The sequence below is a fragment of the Blennius ocellaris genome, assembly GCF_963422515.1.
Source record: "Blennius ocellaris genome assembly, chromosome: 14".
Taxonomy (NCBI): Eukaryota; Metazoa; Chordata; class Actinopteri; order Blenniiformes; family Blenniidae; genus Blennius; species Blennius ocellaris.
The window spans coordinates 7007266-7027648 of NC_137663.1; the positions used below are offsets into that span (position 1 = coordinate 7007266).

The window sequence follows — 20383 nt, forward strand, 5'->3', positions numbered from 1 at the left end:
TCCGGTGTCATGGCTGCTTCCTAGTCTGAAGCTAAACTTTCGGTTTGTTCAAAACTTCCCGGTCATGGCGACGTTTTTTGGAGAAGTGCTGTCGGTGTTTTCTCGGGCTGTGGAGGAGGACGAAGAGGAGGACATAGAGGAAAATGAAGAAGACGAAGAAATCCGCAGGGAGCTGGAAGAAAAGAGGTAAAAAATACCCCCCCGACACGTTAGCATGGAGGTGACAGCGCAAGAAAGCGTGAGAGATGGAGAGAAACAAATCTGTTAAATTCACAAAACTGAAGTGGAGAGACATTAAACAAGGATGTTTATCTCATGTTCTGGTCTTTTACGGCTCCGTTTGACATCGAGAGGTCGTGAAATATACCAGAGCTGCTCCAGCTTTGCCATTTTGATAGTGATGTAACTGAAAATGAGCTGGCATTTATTTATATAATGATCGATGAACCTTCTTCAACCAAGAACGTCATTTGTATATTGCCTAAGCAGGTAGATTTTAAGCACAATTTCTCTGTGAAGATATTTAACCTATAATCCTAATCTTCAGGTTTGAAATATAATTTAAATTGAGTTAGAGCTTAGTTAAAATAATGGAATAGATTACATAGTGTCAAACACACATGGCATTTCAGGTTTTATTTTTTTAAAAATCTGAGAACTCTTAACTAATTCGTCCCCATGTCGAGTTACTAGATTTACTTGGGGAATATCCTATTTTCACATGTAACCATCACATTCCTCGGAGGATCTGGGCAGCTATATTAGGGTGCTGGTGGGGGTCAAAGGTCATTCTAAGTGACCCACAGTGGTATTCTGTCCACTACTGCTCTCAAATATAATGTTTATTGAGGGACCACAACTTAGCATAAAACATCCTTACCTGCCACTTATGAGTGATATACTATATCATTATTTTGCCAACAATCACATGGATTTCAAGATTCAGACATTTGACAGTCAAACAGATCCCCCATCCCTGAAATGTACACTTACAGCTATGTGATATTATTTAAATGTTGTTGAAGGTCCGTTTTGATACTCCAAGTCAGGGTTCCAGCCCAGTGTGTGTGTGCTGGGCACTGAAGAAGACTCAGTCCCAGGAAGGAAAAAAGAAAAATGCCCAACGTTTCTTCCACCTCCACCTCATATGATGTTCATTCAAAATCCTCTATAGACTGCTCCTCTTCATCCATCCTCTGTAATTCTTCACCAGGGAAGTTCATCTGCACTGGAACCCTGACGTCTCGGAGTCCCTGACGTCTGGGAACAAGCTGCAGTGCTCAGACTTCATCCTGGCTGTGGGACCCAACGCTGCCAGTGAGTCGCTGCCAACTTTCCTTTCTGCTCCACCGCCTGCGACGGTCCGTCCGCCAGCTCAGCCAATATTATCGCAGATCAAATTAATGTTTTACGATCCCCGTCTGGAAAAAAGGTGGCATCTACGGGCCGTACATATTTGCTTGAGTGGCAGCGGGAATAGTTTTTTTTTTTTTTTTTTTTTTTTCCTTTTGGCTTTTAGGGTTAATAAGAACAGGATCGGCTGTAAACGACAGGTGATTATTTTTCCTCCGGTTTGTTTTCACATATAAACACATGGAGGCCGGAGGCGTCGCATCATTAGGCTGTCTGTCGCTACACACTGTGGGGGCAAATGTAACCCGCACGATAGCCTGCAGGCAGCTTGTGAGTAGCCTTTAGGGCAGATTCTAAAAATAGTGTTCAACACCTAAAAGAAAAATAGGTTGAGATTTGTTTTTCAACAGTGAGTCTCAACACAATTATTCAAATGCACTTCTTCATCGAAACTGCTCAAGATACGAGAACAATCTGAGGTGTGTTCACTGACTTTCTTCGTATTTTTAAATGTATCCATGTCCTGCCATAGTATTTCATTAATAGCTGCCGGAGCCCCCTCACCTATCTGAAGATGTATCTGCATTCGCTCCATTTCAAACAGTTTAATAGCCTCTCTTCTACTGACTGTCCTCCGATGACCCCCACATGCTCTTTAGTGAGCGCAGCGTGTTCCGAAAAACATCAGTTGATTCCTGTTATCTGCCTTCACTATTGTACACAGTCATGTCAAGAGAATGTAATGAGCATGATTTAAGAAAAAGAAAAAACATCATGACGCTGTGACGTCATCGTCAGTCCAATGTCCCGATCAGATGACCGCAGAGTCTCAGGTGGGACTTTTGAGCCCAGAAGGCAGGAGTGAGGAAATGTGTGCAAAAATACCCGGCAGAGACTATTTCAGCCCGTACTGAGCAAATTGACGAGGAAGCAGTGCGGCGTACTGTAGATTAGAGGAAGGATTTATTTTATAACCGCGGCCCGGGGGACAAGAGTCTGGTCTCATGTGCACCCTGAGCGACCAGGCTCTGGTGCACGGTGGGTTTCTGTCTCCACCCACCCGCAGGAAGGTGCCGAGACACACTTGAGTTCGTCGGGGGGGGGGGGGAAGATATTCACACACTTATCCACAGAAGTGGCAGATAAAACCTCTCCTGCTGGATAGGCTGGATTTATTTTACTGCTAATGAGCAACAACACTCATTATGAGACGTGATGAATGCATAAAATACAATTTCCAGGTTCTGAGCTGAACAGATTTGGCCCCTCCATCTGTCTTCATAGCCACTTTATCTAACGGCGCGGCGTGGGGGCTGCTGGAGCCCGTCCCAGCCCACTCTTGGGAGATGGATAATTACACACTCACACTCACACCTACGGGCAATTTGCTGTCATCAGTTGGCCATAACCCTTGTGTTTTTGGGCGGCGAGAGCACACCTGAGGAAGCCCACGCTCGCTCAAGGAGACTTGACACAGAACGGTTGTCAAGCATGGGCTGGAGATTGTCCCGGCCATGAATCGACACTGCTGATCACTAGACTGTTTATTGTGTGGCACGTAAAATTAGATGATTTGTTCTAATGCTTCATCTGTCAGATGTGGAAGTTTTTCTTTTCCTTTACAGTGGGCAATTAAACAATTCCACTTGAAGGATGATTCTCGATTAAGACGACGCTGATTCCCAAAAAGAAAAATGGCGCTTGTGTTAAATAGTATGAAACAAGACACGGTCAGTTCCACAGTAAAATGTGTTATTTAATAAACATTACTCTGAATGGGTGGTTATGAAAACGGATGTACTCGATGTTTTTAGTTTGACATGTTCAGAACATTGGGACAAATATAGATTCACTGATTTCCTTTCCAGTTAAGATTCTCAGTTCTAATGTTTTGCTGAGAAGAAACAGGAAGAATTGCATAAATTGATCGATATGGTCAATATTGACCTAGAAGTTGATAACGTCGCCGAGTAAATGAAGTAAACGGTGATCAGACCAGGGCTGACCCTGGGTCCATGTTCTACATCTCCTCATGCTTTGGGAGGATTTTGGACAAACTGGAGGTCTGAAGTTAGGACCAGTAAAACCAGCTGAAGCAGGGATGATGTCCAATCATCCGTTTTCGATGAGGCTGCTTGTTTGAGCTTTGCAGAAGAGATCTTCATCTCAGTCGTCCTCCTCGGTAAACTGAGGGTGAGACAGAAAGCGGCAGGCTGTCGGCCCGATGTGGGCGCCGCCGCCGCTGAATACAGAGCGGATGTGTGTCTTTGCAGGGTTCCTGTCAGTCTACCTCCTCTCCTCTGCAAACTGGGAAGCCGTCGGACGTGCGTCCGTGTGGAACGAGAGGAGCCGGGCGGCAGCCGGGCGAAGCGGCGAGGAGTCGGCGTGCCTCTTCTCCAGGCACAAGGACGACCCGTCAGTGAGTGAGCGAGACGTGGACGCATTGCAACGGCTCCCTGTTTATCCACTTTAATGAGGCAAACTCCTGTTTGTCACGCCGGAACTGCATCATATTTGCTGTGCTCTGCTCGAGATGACAGATTAAGACATGCGAACAAATTAGTGGAGAAATATCAGGAGTGCAGATGCTTCCATGACAGCAGAAGATAAAAGGAAGTTATAGTTTGGTGTGCTGGCGACGTCCCAGAGCCTGGGCTTCACTCTACTGTTGTGTCATAACACATCTGATACAGAAGCAATGCAGCACAGCGCATTTCAAGAGTGACAAATCAAGCCTCCCGTGCGGGGAGGGAAAGGGAGGGGGAGGGGAGCAATTGTTGAGGGTCCCGTCACGTGCAGGATGAATGAACTCCAGTATTCTGCTGCCAAAAACCTGTCAAATGACAGACTTATACCAGAGCAGCGTGCGTTTATTCCCACGCGATTTTAATCAAGATAAACACGCTGAGCGGCCGCGTTTGATGCCGGCACGCCGCCGAGGAGGGTTCAGATTTATCACTGGTGTCCTGCTGCCTTCAGGTGGCTGCAGGGTGTTGATGTCGGGAGGGAGCAGAGCAGCAGCTGTGGGCGACAGATACCGCCACAGCCAGACTCCACTTTATAGACCCCAGAGTCTTGACAGTCCCCGTCGCCACAGCCTTCCATTTAATGCTGCTCTGAAGTGATTTAATTACTGGAGGGGTGTGTTTCTGGGGCTGTTTAACCAATAATAATAAAAAATTAAAAAAAAGAGTGGATGCCATGATTGGAGGCCCTGCTGAGGTTATGGTACCTGTTTTACAAAACTACAATAAAGAATTAATGAACAGCACTGCAACTACTTTCTAGTTCACTACTATAGGATGCAATTCAATAAAGCGAAACACTGAAGAGCATCATGTTTTTGTGCGAAGTCAAAATGTCAACACACAAATTCAAATCGTGAAGTGAAAAACTCTATTTTCGTTAATGTCTTGAGTAAATAGCAAGATTGGATTTGAAATGTTGAAAATAAAAATACTTTGGTAAAGAAAAAGTTCAATTAAAAAAAAAAAAGAAGTTGAATGATGGAAATGAAGTAAAATGTCGGGAAAAGAGTCAAATGGCTCATGAAAATGTTCTGAAAAAGATTCAATGGTGTTGAGGATAAACTTCAAATTATTAAAATTAATAAAATCTCATTACATTTTTTTTGGATGGAAAGAGACAAATGTTAAATATTGAAACGCCAATAAATGTGTCAAAACATATTCAAAATGAAAACTAAATATGAAGGGTAATTTTAGAAATGTACATGTGTAATATTGGAAATGTTCATTGGTTACTTCTTGGTTTTCTGCACCAACCATATAAATAGCTCTGTTGTCACCCTGCCATGAAAGCAGAGCCCCATATGTTGGTCTTCCTCTATTTGTCCTCCCCGGAGTCGGTCTGAAGCCAGGTGGATGCTTGTTAGATGTTGTCTTCTACTCATAAATGTTGTTTGTTTTTCCTCAAGGTGTTGGTTTGCCAGGTGACGTGCTACATTGCAGAGGATCAACTGTTTCAGTGGACAGAAAAGGTACGACTAAGCACACTCACAGGTGGCGCTGGGATTGTGTGCTCATTGACGGCGATGGCCCGATCAGCACGTCGGCTGCCGGGAGAACTCAGAAACTCCTCGGGCCGCATTGAACCTTCAAATTGATCGGCTCCAGCAGCAGGGCAGGTTCGCCTCCTGCCTCATGAAAAGAGCAGACCGAGGCTTTCTTCAGCTCCGGATCACCCAAATATGGGCAGCAGCAGATTGAGGGGAAGCAAAAAAAAAAAGAAGAAAAGAAAAGCTGGTCTGGTCTTGAGGAAACTGTTTTTGCTGGCAGGCTTAAGGTTTAATTCCCGAGTGTTGGTGTAAACATAAATCCAAGGAAGCATGCTGCCGCCTGCTGAAAGTTCAGGGTCACGGTCGAGGCGAAGATGAAGTGTTGAGTTTCCACCAAACGTGCCGGAGGACACCCAGCCGTTTGTTTCGGGCTCCGGTGTCGTTCATCCTTAACTCCCGCGCCTTCCGTCGTCCTGACTGCCTGTGTTGCCTCCCGAAGGTGTTGGGCTGCCTGCAGCACAGACAGCTGAGTGTGACCGTGCTGTCAGACGGCTCCGTGGCCGATTACAAAACGGCCGACTACGTGCGCAGCAGCGCCGCTCCCTTCCTGCGCTCTCTCCACACCGCCGCGTCCAGCGGGCGGCCGGCCTGCCCGTCACTGGAGCAGCCCAACATCGTCACTGGACTCCCTGCCGCAGGTACCAACACACCACGTCTCAAACTTCCCCTGCTTTTTAGGCTTTCAGGGATTTTATTTTTTGGGGGGGGTGGGCGAACAATACTGGTCTCGGGGTGTCCACATCTTCTCCTTCCGCTTCTTTGGCCAGAGATATTTTAGTGGTAAACACTGCCTGCAAGCAAATGAGAGCAGCGCTATATGCTGCAGGAAGTTTAACCGGTGAGCAGCTCAATATGGAGGAAACAGTATTGATCCGTGCATGAGGAGCCGGCGTGACACTCACTGGCAAGAAACCCAGTGAATCCAAGAACCGATGAAAAAGATTTCAACAGACAAAGTGTCAGTGTAGATTAGTCAAGTGCGTGTTTTCTTGTATGAAGCAACGTTAAACTGAAAGCATGGTTTACTTTCGGTGTCAACGGGAAAACAAATGGAACTGCTGGGGTTGCAGTTTTTATGATGTGGTAATCCGAGAAACGCGGCTCAACTTGATACAATCGTCAGCAGAAAGATCTCCAATGTCCTAATTTGTCAAATCTTTTGTGAGATGTTTGCAGACTTGCACACGCTCGTCTGTTTTTCCACATCTAACATGGTAAAAGAATATCGTCGCTGTGTCAAACTCATTTTACTCCGGGGCCCACAAACAGTCTAATTTCATCTTGAGCGGCCCGGACTGGTAACATCCTGCTATAATAACCCTTCAATTTAAACTTTAAACCTTGAAAACGGTCACAAAAGCAAACAATTACTACAGACGATGACGACAATCTCAGCATGAAGACAGTTTTTAATAAAACCTTCAGGTGCAAATTTGGCCCATGAGCCTCGTGTTTGACACTCCTGCTGTAGCCGCATGCAGGAAAAATACTGCATGACTCCCTGGACATGTGGTACACGAAGTGTTTTTTCTTTTGTGTGTTACTGGATTGTTATCAGTGACTTCCAGGAACTGGTGTCAAAGTTAAGATATCAGTACAAGCGCATCCGATCGCAGTGGTTTCATCAACTTCTAAGTTTTCTTCCTTTCCTATGTCCAAGTTGTAGCACTTTACTGACGCGTTTAAAATACACTTATTTTACAGCTTTTTTGGGGGCTTCGCAGACATCCGCAGAACGCTCAGCCCTGATGTTTACATCTGTGTCCTCGTGGTTTGGTTCCAGGGGGCCTCTCATAATGTCACCGTGTGTCTTAAACTTTCAGCTCCGACCCAGCCAGATTTCCTCGGACATATCTCCTGTGCTACCAGGTTCAGAAAAGGAAGACAGCATGACGTGATAGAAATGATCGGGTAAAAAGCCTTTACAAGGCTTTAAGAGCTGGTTTTTAGCCACGTCTTGTTCTCTGCGTTTGCTGCTGAAGTGTCCTTGAGCGAGACGCTGAACCTTGGAGGGCTCCGTGTGTGTGTGTGTGTGTGTGTCTCTCTCTCTCGGGGGAAACTGAGTGGTTTTGGACAAAAGTGTGTGCCAGCCAGATGAAATGTAGTGCCATTAGTCTCCCCTCCATTCGCTGGGCACACGTAGGCTTGCGTCCTGATTTGGTCGTTTTTGGTGCGAGTGCACTTACAAACACTTAGTCCAAACAAACGCGTGCATCATCTGGATGAAGAGCCGGAGTCTTCACCGCCGATGGGTCGCACACGCACACACACACTACCTCATGCCATTGGATTGTGCAGCACTGTGAAAACCTTGCCTCCTTCTTCTTTGTGCTGTTTCATCAGTCCTGAACCACTGCCAGGTCCATCGCATCGCTGCCATTGTTTACCAGTGTTACAGCGATGTCATCGGCCCCGACTCGGTCACCATGGAGACGTACAAGCCCGCACTAACCAAGCTTGGCAAGTCCGTACAGGTGAGCAGGCGTTTCTTTTTCCCCGTGTAATGGGGCTGCAGAAAAGGTCACAAAGGAGGGAGCGCTCACGCGTCCCCCTCATTGTCCCCTCTTCAAGTCCACCAGGAAGCTGCAGGTCTGATGGAGGCAAAGCTGTACAACTTTCAAACGTTAGTTATCGTAGCGTAGCTTAGAAACGTGACTTTTGCATGATCTGTCAGGGTTATTTTCTAACTGCCCGTTTAACCTTCTCAGCTTTGTTTCAGAGAAATCACATTTCATTTTCATGCATCGCTTTGAGGGAAAGAAGAAATAATAATAATAATAGGTGACTCAAATTGCCTCAAACCCCACAAGCTTTGACTGCCGTTACCATGGAGAAGAGGTCAAATCAGACGGGCAGTGAAACGAGAGCAGCTCGTTGATTTCACGACCAGAATTCAGTGATCCAGAAGGCAGATTGTTGCTCGGATTTCTGATATTTTTGGTCTCAATTTGCAACAAAAATGTTGTTTTTGTTTGTGGGTTTTTTTTTAAATTGTTTTAAGCTCAGTTTTGGGCCAAAATACACTTTGAACGTCAGAGATAAATCATCAGGTTTTTAGTTTAAGATAAACACATATCTTAATCTTTAGTTTTTTTGTTGTTGTTTTTTCATTTCTGATGAGTTAACTGGTAAATGTTATTAGCAGTAACTCTCGAACCTTTGTTACATAAAGAGGAAACGGTCATGTGTTGAGATTTATGTTTGGTCATTAGCATTAAATTGCTGTAAATAATAGATTACTGAAAGTAATACATCATTAGAATGACTTTATGAGAAATTAAAATGATTAATTGGAGTAAGCTGTGATTTACTCATTAACAACTCCTAATGTAATTGATGAATTACTTGTCGTCAATATATTATTAAAAAAATAGTTTATTAATCAATTTTTTTTAATTTGAATAAATTCATTATTTATTCATTAATAATTAAAGGGGCACCACTGGAAAATCCAGAAATAACAAATTACCAAAATCAGTCTCATCTGAAAAGGAGGTTGGTTGATATTTCTGTACAAATTATAATAATACTTAAATAACAGGGAAGGTGTGCGATCGGAGCGCAGGCTGTTACAAACCAACGAATGTCAACAATAAATACACAATAATCACCAGGAATCGATCAATTCAGCTAACATGCATTTATTAATAAAAATGAATTCATTCACAAATAATTCAGAAATCATTTCATAAACCAGCACATCTCGGTAGAAAACGTCACTTAAGATCTAATCTACAGCACCGCTATGTACATGTTATACCACATAGTTCTGATACATGCAATAATCCCTGTAGTTCAATGAACATAAATATATGCATGATACCTGTGTACCTGAAGTTTTCCCTGCTGTTCTTTATTATAATACGTTGTATTTCTTTCTCTCTTCAGTTGGACCCGTCTCCAAACACAGACGTCCTCCGCAAGTTTGTCAGAAGCAGCGAGATCCAGAGCAATCTTTATATCTGAAAGGTTGCTGGTTGAGCTCTGTGCTGTCAAATTCCACTATATTTTCCTGTCGTAAAATATTGTCCTTTTTAAAAAAAAAAAATAAAGATTGAATTATAGAGGCTTGTTTTTAAGTGTGTGTTTTGATTTACTTTTTCTAACATTATGTGACAGGCTCTAGTAGGGTCCAAAGATAAATGAAGATACAGCCTGAATAAATTGCCAGTTTACATATTTAAAATTAAAGGCACAAAACAAGAAAATAAGGTTTAAAGATAAATTTAAATCTGCAAAACTGCAGATTGTGCATTTGCATGAACTGTATCGTGCATCATCTGATCCTATGCTTCGGATTGCTTAATAACAAAATGTGGCTATTTTTATTTCATTATTCTGAAGGACTGCCAGTAATAAATTATGAAACGTTGACAAAATCATTGAACCAACACCTTGACTCGTTTCTCGTCGTCCTGCATGCATTAATTAACCAAACCGGCATTTTTAGTTCTCGTGGCATGTCATTAAGAATAAGGAATTCAAATGTAATCAAAGCTTGAAGGCACTGCCCGAGGAACAACACACTGAACATCTTTCATATCTAATATTGTACCATTGACCCATTACGCACTGATTTCTTTCTATGAGGAAATAACTAATGGCAGAGATTTTAAAACCATAAGCTGACAACAGTTCATGGTCAATGAGATCAGAGGCTGCGCTATCCAGAAAGACAACCTTGACCAATCATTTCTTATCCATTTGTTTGAATCATTCCATCAGTGCAGTACAGGTAGAATAACCTAATAACCTGGTTTGTCTGCATGCTGTTGAGCTGAGTTGATAGCATTTTTATTTCTAAATTGATCAGGATTTTCTGAGACGCCATTCTTTTCAATGTAATACAGGTAAGGTACTTATTGGCCTGCTGTTCAGTCCGGTAAGTTGCTCTTTTTTTTTTTTTTTTGGTAGATGAGTAACCCGGGCAGTGACCTTTGCTGTGTTGAAAGGAGCTGATAAATGAAATGTGTTTTTAGTGTCAGTATTATTAGTTTAACAACATGGGTTTTTCTGTCTTTGTCGTCTTTCTATTTTCGTTTTCTCTGGCTCCTGTGGTGAGTTTGTCAGTTCTCCTCCCGGCCTGAAGGGGGAGCTCCTGCACCGGCGGACTATTTGTCTTACCGGAAAAACAAGAAGAAGAGCCTCATTCAAAACAAACCGCTGTTCTTTAACTCGGAGCTTTTTTTCTTCTACTCCTTTTTTAAGTAATCAAGCAAAGATAAAACCACAGTTGATCTCACAGCGGTTTAAGCCTACAGTGACAGACTCACAGCTACACAGGGGAACGAGAGTTTTAGCTTTCCGACAGTATCACTCCGTCAGCGAGTCTTCCGATGACTTCCACCCGGGTGAAAGCTGCAGTCCACCGGGTTAAAGAGCCCCGGCAGCGACCCTCCAGATCCAGGTCCAGCAGGGTGCTGGCGGAGAGGAACCCGGCGGTGGTGGCGGTGGGAGCCTGGGTGGAGGACGGACCAGACTTTCTGCAGCACCCGACTGTGAGTTCCGGGGTTTGCTGCTCATTGAGCCGCTGTTGTGTTGTGTTATTGTTGTGTTGTTGTCAGGGCTGCTAACGGTAAACTCAGGAGACCCTGCAGAGAAGAACAGCCTTACAGTGATGTTAAATTACAAAATATAGCACCCCCCCCCCCCCCCCCCTAAAAAAAATGTTCCAAGTTAAATGTTCAGAATGAAATCCTGAACAGTCACTGAAAATTGTATCACTGAATACAAAGACAATTTGACAAATTGATGCTTTAAGGTTTGTTGTGATACTAATGAAACTAGATGCACATGATAGAAAATGATCAATGAAATAGCCATTTTAATAACAACTCTAAAATAATATTTAAAAAAAGGTCCTAATTCAACTCTATAAATCTCCACAATTATCTGAAATACAGTATTTTTCTAATCTTACTCAATTTGCAGTTTGTACGAGCAGTACACACAGTTCAGTTACGTTGTCAAAGTAACGTGAAAATGTAGAGAGAATCAGAATCATATGATCATAATTAAACAGATATAATCACATCGTTTAATAGTCTTGATCGTATTTAATTTTCCTTGATGTGTTGTCTCACTTCAGATCGTGGCGTTGGAGACTGAAAGGCTCCTGGCAGAGAAGAGAAGGGAAAATGAAGAAAGTCTTCAGCGGTTTCAGGATGGAGTACGTCACCGTTTGGCTCGGCGAGCCCGAGTCTGCCACGACAGACAACGTCCTCAGAGAGATGGAGTGGTAAATAAACATTGTTTTGAATGTCTGCGATCTTACTAATGGTGGTTCCTGTCCGACTGCAGCGGGGCACTCAACGCCTCGATCAATAAAGAGTTGTCAATGTTGTTTTCCCCTCTGCATGTTGTTTGTTATTCATCCAAGTAGCATCAAAGTTGCATCTGGCAACTGCTAAATAAGTAAAGCCTTTATAGTCATTCTCATCCTGTCAGAGATGAATTGTTGAACTGTGGCCTTGGTTTTCTCTCTGATTTTCTTTTTCTTTTTTTTTCTTTTGTGTGTGTGTGTGTGGGGGGGGGGGGGGGGTTCCAGGCAACACCAGATAGGCAAACTCCACAGTCAGAGTTTGAGGTGTGGACGCACCACGAGTCTGCTGCCGAGGCGCTGACGTCTGCTGCGCATCAGAGGATGAAGGAGAGGAGCTCTCAGGAGGTGAGAGGGTCTTCTAAAATTCCATTCGTCCTCTGCAAGGTGTTTATCCAGAATAGAGTTACAGAGGGCTTGAGGAGCGGGGTACCGCCCTGATAAAAAGAGACAAGTTCCCTACATTCCCCTGGTAAAGTCTGCACTTTCCTTAACCATCAAAAAAAAAAGAAGCTTGTAATGACTCACTTTTACAGGTTTGCTTTTAGGTGACAGGCTTCTTTTAGACTACCTGCTTTTGTTGTGATTTTATGTTTATAGGTCTCAGTAATAAAAGTCAGTCTAAAAGCTGCAGCTCATCCAGAATGAAGAGGGTGGAGCACATCACACCTCAACTTCAATCCCTGTGTCTGAAGATCCACTTCAAAATCTTAATTCTTGTCTATAAAGCTTTGAACGGTCTTGGGGGTTAAATAAATCTCAGATTTACTTGATGAATATAAAACGTACAGCCCGCTGGTGTCCTCAGGAAGAAGTTTACCAAGTGTTTCAGAGTCACAAGAAACGAGGGGAAGCAGCTTTTAGTTCCTACCTCGTCACCTGTGGAACAAACCTCCTGATGACACACTGGTTTCTTTTAACTCAGCTTTAAAAACGCTTAAAACTCAGGCTTTCCATTAGACAATAGATTTGACTTATCTTATTACCTTTATCTTAGCGTTTTTGGTGTATTCATTCTGCTTTTTATGTCTTTCTTAATTGCTTCATATTAATATATTTCCTTGGTGCCATCGAAATAAATGTGCCTTGTCTTTAGCGTTCCCTCCACCCATCCTGATAATCTCATTGCAAATGTCATTTTCGCTTCCGATTGTTTTTCTGTCAAAGCGTTTTGCAAAATGTTGTCTCCACGAGTCGCTCTGTAAAGAGTCGATGGTGACGATGGAATAGTCCAGTGTGGAGAAATGATTACATCTCAGACTTTTTTTTTTTTTTTCTTCTGTGAGGTTTGAGAGATCAAGGGATTAACTTTGGTGTGACAGGAAGTGGATGAATAACGAACTCGTTGACCTTTATGATGAACGCTTTGGAGTCAATGTGTGAAATGAATGTGACACTTTCCTTCTGTGGAGTGCAGGATGTCATCTCTCTCACCAAATGGTGTGGCCTCACCTGTTTATCAAAGTTGTTATTCCATATCCCATTTAACACCCTCAAGACTTCAACGGGCGTGGTTTTCCTTGGGTGATGAGTGTGGATGATATTTGCGTTTGTTGTTTCCGTGAGTGACTGTGAGTAACTGACCGTGTGGCTTCTTTTTCCAGTCCACTGGAGGCGTGAGGCGGGTCAGACTCAGACTGGCGGCCTGTCGAGTGACCCCGCACGAGGACACCGCGTCAAAGCTTCCGGGAGGAGAGTGGAACGTCACTCCCACCCGACATGTGAGTGTCTACGTCCCTGCTTCCTCCTGAAACACACTTCCTCTCTCTGTGTGTGTGTGTGTGTGTGTGTGTGTGTGTGTGTGTGTGTGTGTGTGTGTGTGTGTGTGTGTGTGTGTGTGTGTGTGTGTGTGTGTGTGTGTGTGTGTGTGTGTGTGTGTGTGTGTGTGTGTGTGTGTGTGTGTGTGTGTGTGTGTGTGTGTGTGTGTGTGTGTGTGTGTGTGTGTTTTGTTGTTGCTTATGGAGGCTGTATTTTCCCTCTCTGCTCCCAACAGAGAGCGGAGGAGGAAAGAGGTGAAGATGATGTCCTCTTCACCAGTCCTCATGATTGTCCTCTTGTTCGGCAGAAGGTGAATAAAGACCCAGCGTGCAGAAGCACCACACTGTCATGTTTTGTTTCAGGTGTTTGAGCTCAGTTAGAGTTGTCAATTCACATAACATGCATGTTGTCGGACTGTAAAAAAAAAGCAACCAAAAAACAACTTTACACACACATAAGTAAAACATGCAAACGTCTCAGAGCTCGTAATTGGACTGGGAATCTTCTCACTTAAAGGTATACAGGAGGATTTTCAGGAATTTTAGGAAAGAACCTCCCTCTCCACCGTTTGAAAAAAATGCGCATGCGCAACGCTGTACCTGCTCCCAGGACGGAACGCCTACTAAAACGCGTGCGAGAGACATGCACGAGCCCAGTTCTCCTCGTGCACGCTCTGTTTACAAGTCACAAGTCGGCATCGCTCACATAAGCTCACTTTACAAGAAGATTTGCACCAGAGGGGGTGAAACTGTGTAAAAATGTCCGAGAATAATGCGTCGGGTCGGCCACCGGCATGATGAGAACCGTGTGGAGTGAGCTGCGCGCAGGGACGAGCACGTACGACGGGCTTACGTCATATATCACCAGAATGATTGACAATTGGGAGGACCAGTTATTTTGATGATCCACCCGGAAGAAGAAAATCCTCTACTATACCTTTAACGTTCTCACGCCTCTTCTATTACTACTGTTGGTTTATTTGATGTGTTTTGTAGGAATGCAACACATTACAATATTTGTTTCATGTGTACAAATGGGAATATTTTATATTCGTGTAAAGTTCATGACAATATTCACTCTGAACTTAAATCCCAAACTCCACCCAAAAAAAAAAGTCAACTTAAGACATTAGCAACATCACAAAAGGAAAACTATTTAAATACTAACGTGTTATTATTGTAAATTCTCCTCATCACATAATTCATAATACTTATTATTTACACATATTTTGATTTCTATTGTTCTTTAAAAAGAAACCGGCTTCGTGTCTTTGCTCAACGTGGAGCTGCTGAGACGACTGAGCCTCCCCAGGTGGGATGAATACAGTCTTATTTAAAAGAGACCTTTCCAAATTAATTTAGAAAGTGCTTTCACAAACTAAAACAGGAATAAAAAGACGAGAACAGAAACTCAAGAAACCATAAAAACAGTGAAAGTTAATAAAATAGAAAGATAGAAATCTATAAAGTGAGGGAAGACCTCGATAGATAAATGTTTATGACCCATTAGCCTTAATCTCCGATCTAATTCTGACAAAAATACAGATAGAGACTTCCTATAAGAGTACTTTATTCACTTCTCCTATTTATTTAACTGCTTTATTGCTCGACTGTAGAGGAAGATAGTTGTACACAGAGAACTGCAGTCACACCGACGGGCAATTTAGAGGCACAAACTAACCTCAAATGTATGTTTTTTTGGAATTTGAGAGGAAACCGAACGACACAAATTCTCTCTTTTCCATTGGATGAACATGGCAGATTGTCGGATCTTGTCAGATAAAATCTAAAGTGAGTCTAACGTGCAGGTTGAGGTTTAAGCAGATTCACCGAAACAGAAACAAATGTAAGTGTATTTTTCAGCCATTTGGGGGTGAATGTAAAAGTTGGCTGGATCTTAAGGAACGAAGGCCGTCGTCCTCCAAGGGTTCAGGGGTTCATGAAGGTGTTCTTGACGGGGTGAATCGGGGCCACGTCGTGTTGTGAAACCCAGTTTACTGTCTTTGACTTTATCCACATGATCATGACACCCATGACTTGAGTACGGTTCAGGGGGGGGGGGTGAATAATAAATGCATCCACGTCCCTCTATTTCGTGATTCACTGCGTGTTCAGGCCGCTAAAGAGGAACAATGTTTATAGCCCAGCTTGGACCGCCCACGTCTCTGCGCAGGTTTTCCTAATTCACTCCTGTCACATCCGGCTTGTTTTACAGCGTCTCTGTAAAAACCGCTGGCTGCGTGTTCTTCACCGTGAGATGATAAAACCTGTTTGCAAACAAACTCGGCGTAATGAGCGCGACAAACGTAGAAGTTATGCCACTGCATTAGCATGGAGAATTAAAACAGAAACCTATTTGTTGGCAAAAAAAAAAAAAAGGGAACTTCTGTCATTACAGATGCATGATAATTAAATAAACCTCTTGAATTCAGGGACCATTTTAACCCAATCTCATCTTAAATGATCCGGACTGATACAATAGTGCTATAATAACCTTTCAATTTAAAGGTTTTTCTTTGCTGTGGCGCAGAATATCCATGATGAAAATGTCTCAATTTCAACAAAATGACCACAGAAAATGACTACAATTCAAAATACAGTGAAATGTCTAAAATAACTTCTATGTCTATTGCATTATGCATTATTTTACAAACTCGCCCTGACAGCACGGCTTCGAGGCCAATGCTAAGCTCTCCTTCATAGCAGCATCACTGATGTCTCAGTCTTGGTGTTGTGTTTTTTTAATATTTTTTTTATTGCACCACTGTGGAAAATTGTCTCCAAAAAAGAAATAAAAAAAAATAGATTTTTGACTATTTGCTCGGTGGATTGTCAGACTGTTCCAAATATCCCATACAGCGGTTACATCCTTGTCGTTTTCTTGCTTTTTGTGGTGTGTGGGGGTTCAGTGTGCGCCACTTCCTGGTGGTGGCTTCCTTACTGGCTCCTGATGGATCTTCACCAAGCGCAGGTCTGATCAGCCAGACGTACCATAAAATCACCTTACAAAACACCTTGATATTTCAATAACGCTTAAAAAAAAAAAAAAAAAAATCTGTGTGCAGTTTAATGCAAGAGTGGGTTTCATTAATATGTTTTTATTATTTTTGAGGGTAATAATTCAACTGGACACTAAAAGTAGGATACAACAGAAGTAGAACTCCTCCCTGGAAATAGTCTTTCCTGTGTTTTGGTTCATTTCATCCTTTCTCTGCTTCTATTAGTCAGCGGCGCTGCTGTGGCTCGGTTGGTAGACCGCTTGTCTCCCAATTATTGTAAAATCGTATTGCATATATGGTAAAAAAAAAAGAAAGAAAAAAAGAGCGAGAGCTCAGATAAAGTGTCCTTTCCGTGTGTACCGATTCTGTTCTGGCTTTACTGTTTCAGGCAGGTGGTTATTCATTGTGGCAAAGTGAGAAATCACACCCTGATCGAGGTTTCAAGTCCAGCCCTGCTGCCCCTGCGGCGCTGTGGCCGCTGACTGGCCCAGAAGAACTGAAGAGACAGGTAGACTCGACATGCACCCACATTTGACCCTCCCCGTGTCGGGACGCTTTGTTACCGACCCGCCCGTCCCGTGTCCACAGCGTCAGTCTCAGTTCCTGATGCACCGCCGGCTGGTCATGAACTCGGAGAGAGAGCAAGTGAAGGAGAACAATCAGCACAGGAAACACCTGAAAAGAACAGCAAGGTGATTTCCGTCTCTGCCTCCCTCCTCCCTCACGGCCTGGATGTTCCAGTGTCGGATGAAGTGCAGCCTGACAATCCTAAACCGCCACCCCCCCGTCTTTGTACAGGATCAAAGCGGAGAAGGAGCGGGTCCGGCTGGAGGAGGAGAGGCGCCTGGAAGAAGCTCGGCAGCTGGAAGAGGCCCGGCAGAGGCTGCAGGAGAGAGAGCTGCTGATTCTGGAGCGACTGAGGCTGGAGGAGGAGGAGGAGGAGAGGGAGCAGGAGCTGAGGAGGAGGAAGAGGCAGGAGAAAGGCAAAGTTGCGACAAGGTGAACAGTTGAGATTCATTTCAGTAAAACAAGAAAAATGGATAAAACCATTTGATGATTTGCTTTAATGAGGCTGAATATTCGGTCCAGCTGGAACTGGGAGGTTCAGAGAAATGTTTCGTTTTTGTTTTTTTTAAATGTGCAACACCTAAAGTTTTATATAGAGATTTGCTACACAAAAACAGAATCTTCATTTTGATTAATGACATCTTGCAACTACGATTTCGCTTTAGCCGTCCAGCAAATTCAGTTGTTTTTGCCATTTAGCAGCTTAGCAACTTCAGCCGTTTTATCTATTTTGTGCCATTTAGCCACTGAGGAGCTTTTAAAGGTATTTCAGCTGCTTTATTGCACATGCATCAACACAATACATATGTTTTAAATTTCTTATCGCTGTTTTAGAAAGTTTAGATCTTTACCTTTTTTTATTTTTGGGGGGATATTTTTTGCCGTTTTAGTTTGTTTTGGGATTTTTTGGGAGCGAGGAGCTCAGTGTCCTTTCAAAGAAAAGTCCATTATGCAAACAAAGAGGAAAATAACAAGAAAATGTTTAGCTACATTTACATTTCTAACTGCTTCAGGGAGCCGCTGCAGATGGCTTAAAGAACAACAAACACTCTATAGACTGTTGACTTGTCTATCAGTCTGTTCAGTCAGCAGGCAGTAAATAATCAAGAACATTGGTCATTTTTTTAGGGTTAATTTGTACTAGACTGCATTATTTATTGTGGCACAGAGTGTGCGATTAAAATGTCAATATTTTCCCCCAAACCAAACAATTTCTGAAGAAAATTATTACAATTTCAACATAAAGCCAATTTTAATGAAATATTCTGGTGCAAAATACAGTGAAATGTCCAAAAAGCATCTCCTATAGCAGTTGCATTGTGGGTGTTTTTTACAAACTCGCCATGAAAACATGACTTTCAGGTGAGGTTTATAGCAACAGGATAGATATCTTTCATTTCAGTGTCACGACATCTCAGCTTGGGTCGTAGTGTTTTGTTGTGTCCGCTACTCGAGAGAGAGAGAGAGAGAGAGAGAGAGAGAGAGAGAGAGAGAGAGAGAGAGAGAGAGGAGAGAGAGAGAGAGGAGAGAGAGAGAGAGAGGAGAGAGATGAGGAGAGAGAGAGAGAGAGAGAGAGAGAGAGAGAGAGAAGAGAGAGAGGAGAGAGAGAGAGAGAGAGAGAGAGAGAGAGAGAGAGAGAGAGAGAGAGAGAGAGAGAGAGAGAGAGAGAGAGAGAGAGAGAGAGAGAGAGAGAGAGAGAGAGAGAGAGAGAGAGAGAGAGAGAGAGAGAGAGAGAGAGAGAGAGAGGAGAAGAGAGAGAGAGAGAGAGAGAGAGAGAGAGAAGAGAGAGAGAGAGAGAGAGAGAGAGAGAGAGAGAGAGAGAGAGAGAGAGAGAGGAGAGAGGAGAGAGAGGAGAGGAGAGAGAGAGAGAGAGAGAGAGAGAGAGAGAGAGAGAGAGAAGAGAGAGAGAGAGAGAGCGCGCGAGCGCGAGCGCGAGCGCTGGCCCAAATTAAAATCAAACTTTATATATAGAGCCCTTTTCATACAAATATACATGCAACTCAAAGTGCTTCACGTAAAAATAGAAATAAAATAGAAACACCCACCCTAACTTTTACAATTGTATATAAGATACCTCTATTCTACTAACTGTTTGCACCTTCCTCTCCTTTCCTCACGAGTGTCCTCAAGAGCTGAATGTTACAAGTAAATTTCTCCACTGTGATATCAACAAAGACATATCTTATCTTATGTTATCTTAACTGCCCGTAACAGAATATAAAAACTGATGTGAGAATGGCCAGGCACCGTTAACCTGTAAAAAAAAATCCATAAATTATCCACGTCATTGTATAAGCCCCAGGCTTCAAAGCGTGTGAAACAAGTAAGCGGCTTATAGTCCGTAAAATATGGTTATTACGTTTGTGATGCGGACACTGCTGTGTCATTTCTCCTCTTTGGCGTGGCTCAACCAGAACAACACATTCACCCAGTGTAACAAAGAAAAGGTGTAGTTGTCCTCCAGTATAGCTGATATATGGACTTCCTGCGTTGTGTGCAGGTTCCTGGAGGCCCTGAGAGCTCAGATGAAGGAGCGGCTGTCTCACACAAAGCTGGAGCTGCCTCCTCTCTTGCTGCTGCGCCTCCTCTTTCTGGGACTCCCACCCTGACACCTGCGCCAACAACTGTGTCTTCCACAACAATCCCAAAGGTAGAAACACACACACACACACACACACACACCTGGACGTGACCGTTCAAGACGGTAACGCTTGTTTCTCCCACAGCGTACGCTCAGGCGCTCCATTCAACAGTGGTGAGTTTGGAATTACAGTGAAGGACCCAGACGAGCTGCAGCGGAAACTTCTGGATTGGAAACCAACAGTTTGATCCAACAGCCTTCGAACCTTGATCAAAATCAACGTTCCCCTCTTGACTTCAGTCTGTTCCACACACATGATGCGTTTTCTATTCGCGTCCTCTTCTACTCCGACACTTGAACTCTGCCCCTCCTCTTTGACGTGTGGCAGCAGGTTAGAACTTGAATTAGTTCTGTCAAATGTGTGAACGTCGGCAGGATTACTGGACACATTTATTCAGATTATAAACCTTCTGTCTTTATGACTGTATGAATGTTGCTGTTTTAGCTGCTAAGCTTCACATACAAACCCACAAAGGTCGCGTTTGGTTTCTGCTGCACACACAAATACACTATTTTAATACTCTAACGGTATCGCACTTCCATCAAGTTTGAATATTTGTGTGTATTTAAAATGGAATTTTTTTTTCCACATGACTATAAAATGTCAGGACCAAACTCCAAGTGGTCTTGTTATGTGGGATTTAATCAGAACTGCTGCTTCTGAGCTGG

General features: G+C 43.3%; 2 protein-coding genes across 2 annotated transcripts; both read left to right on the forward strand.

The window, feature by feature from the left end:
• psmg1 (proteasome (prosome, macropain) assembly chaperone 1) lies at window positions 1–9702 on the forward strand. The gene is made up of 7 exons (XM_080509391.1): window positions 1–186; window positions 1214–1317; window positions 3627–3772; window positions 5291–5353; window positions 5871–6069; window positions 7775–7905; window positions 9320–9702. Exons 1-7 carry the CDS (start codon window positions 65–67, stop codon window positions 9395–9397), a joined length of 843 nt encoding a protein of 280 aa, XP_080365517.1. The 5' UTR covers window positions 1–64; the 3' UTR covers window positions 9398–9702.
• A 7373-nt stretch (window positions 9703–17075) lies between these two features.
• On the forward strand, window positions 17076–19903 carry ccdc15 (coiled-coil domain containing 15). Its single transcript, XM_080508456.1, has 4 exons — window positions 17076–17198; window positions 17305–17505; window positions 19574–19723; window positions 19800–19903. Exons 1-3 carry the CDS (start codon window positions 17113–17115, stop codon window positions 19680–19682), a joined length of 396 nt encoding a protein of 131 aa, XP_080364582.1. The 5' UTR covers window positions 17076–17112; the 3' UTR covers window positions 19683–19723; window positions 19800–19903.
• Window positions 19904–20383: the final 480 nt, after the last annotated feature.

Bases quoted from the DNA above. Each gene is read 5' to 3' on its own strand.
- ccdc15 (XM_080508456.1), top strand. From the start codon at position 17,113: ATGCACCGCCGGCTGGTCATGAACTCGGAGAGAGAGCAAGTGAAGGAG. The intron at 17,199-17,304 runs GTGATTTCCGTC...GTCTTTGTACAG, and splicing joins CACCTGAAAAGAACAGCAAG to GATCAAAGCGGAGAAGGAGC. The intron at 17,506-19,573 runs GTGAACAGTTGA...CGTTGTGTGCAG, and splicing joins AAAGGCAAAGTTGCGACAAG to GTTCCTGGAGGCCCTGAGAG.
- psmg1 (XM_080509391.1), top strand. From the start codon at position 65: ATGGCGACGTTTTTTGGAGAAGTGCTGTCGGTGTTTTCTCGGGCTGTG. The intron at 1,318-3,626 runs GTGAGTCGCTGC...GTGTCTTTGCAG, and splicing joins TGTGGGACCCAACGCTGCCA to GGTTCCTGTCAGTCTACCTC. The intron at 5,354-5,870 runs GTACGACTAAGC...TGCCTCCCGAAG, and splicing joins TGTTTCAGTGGACAGAAAAG to GTGTTGGGCTGCCTGCAGCA.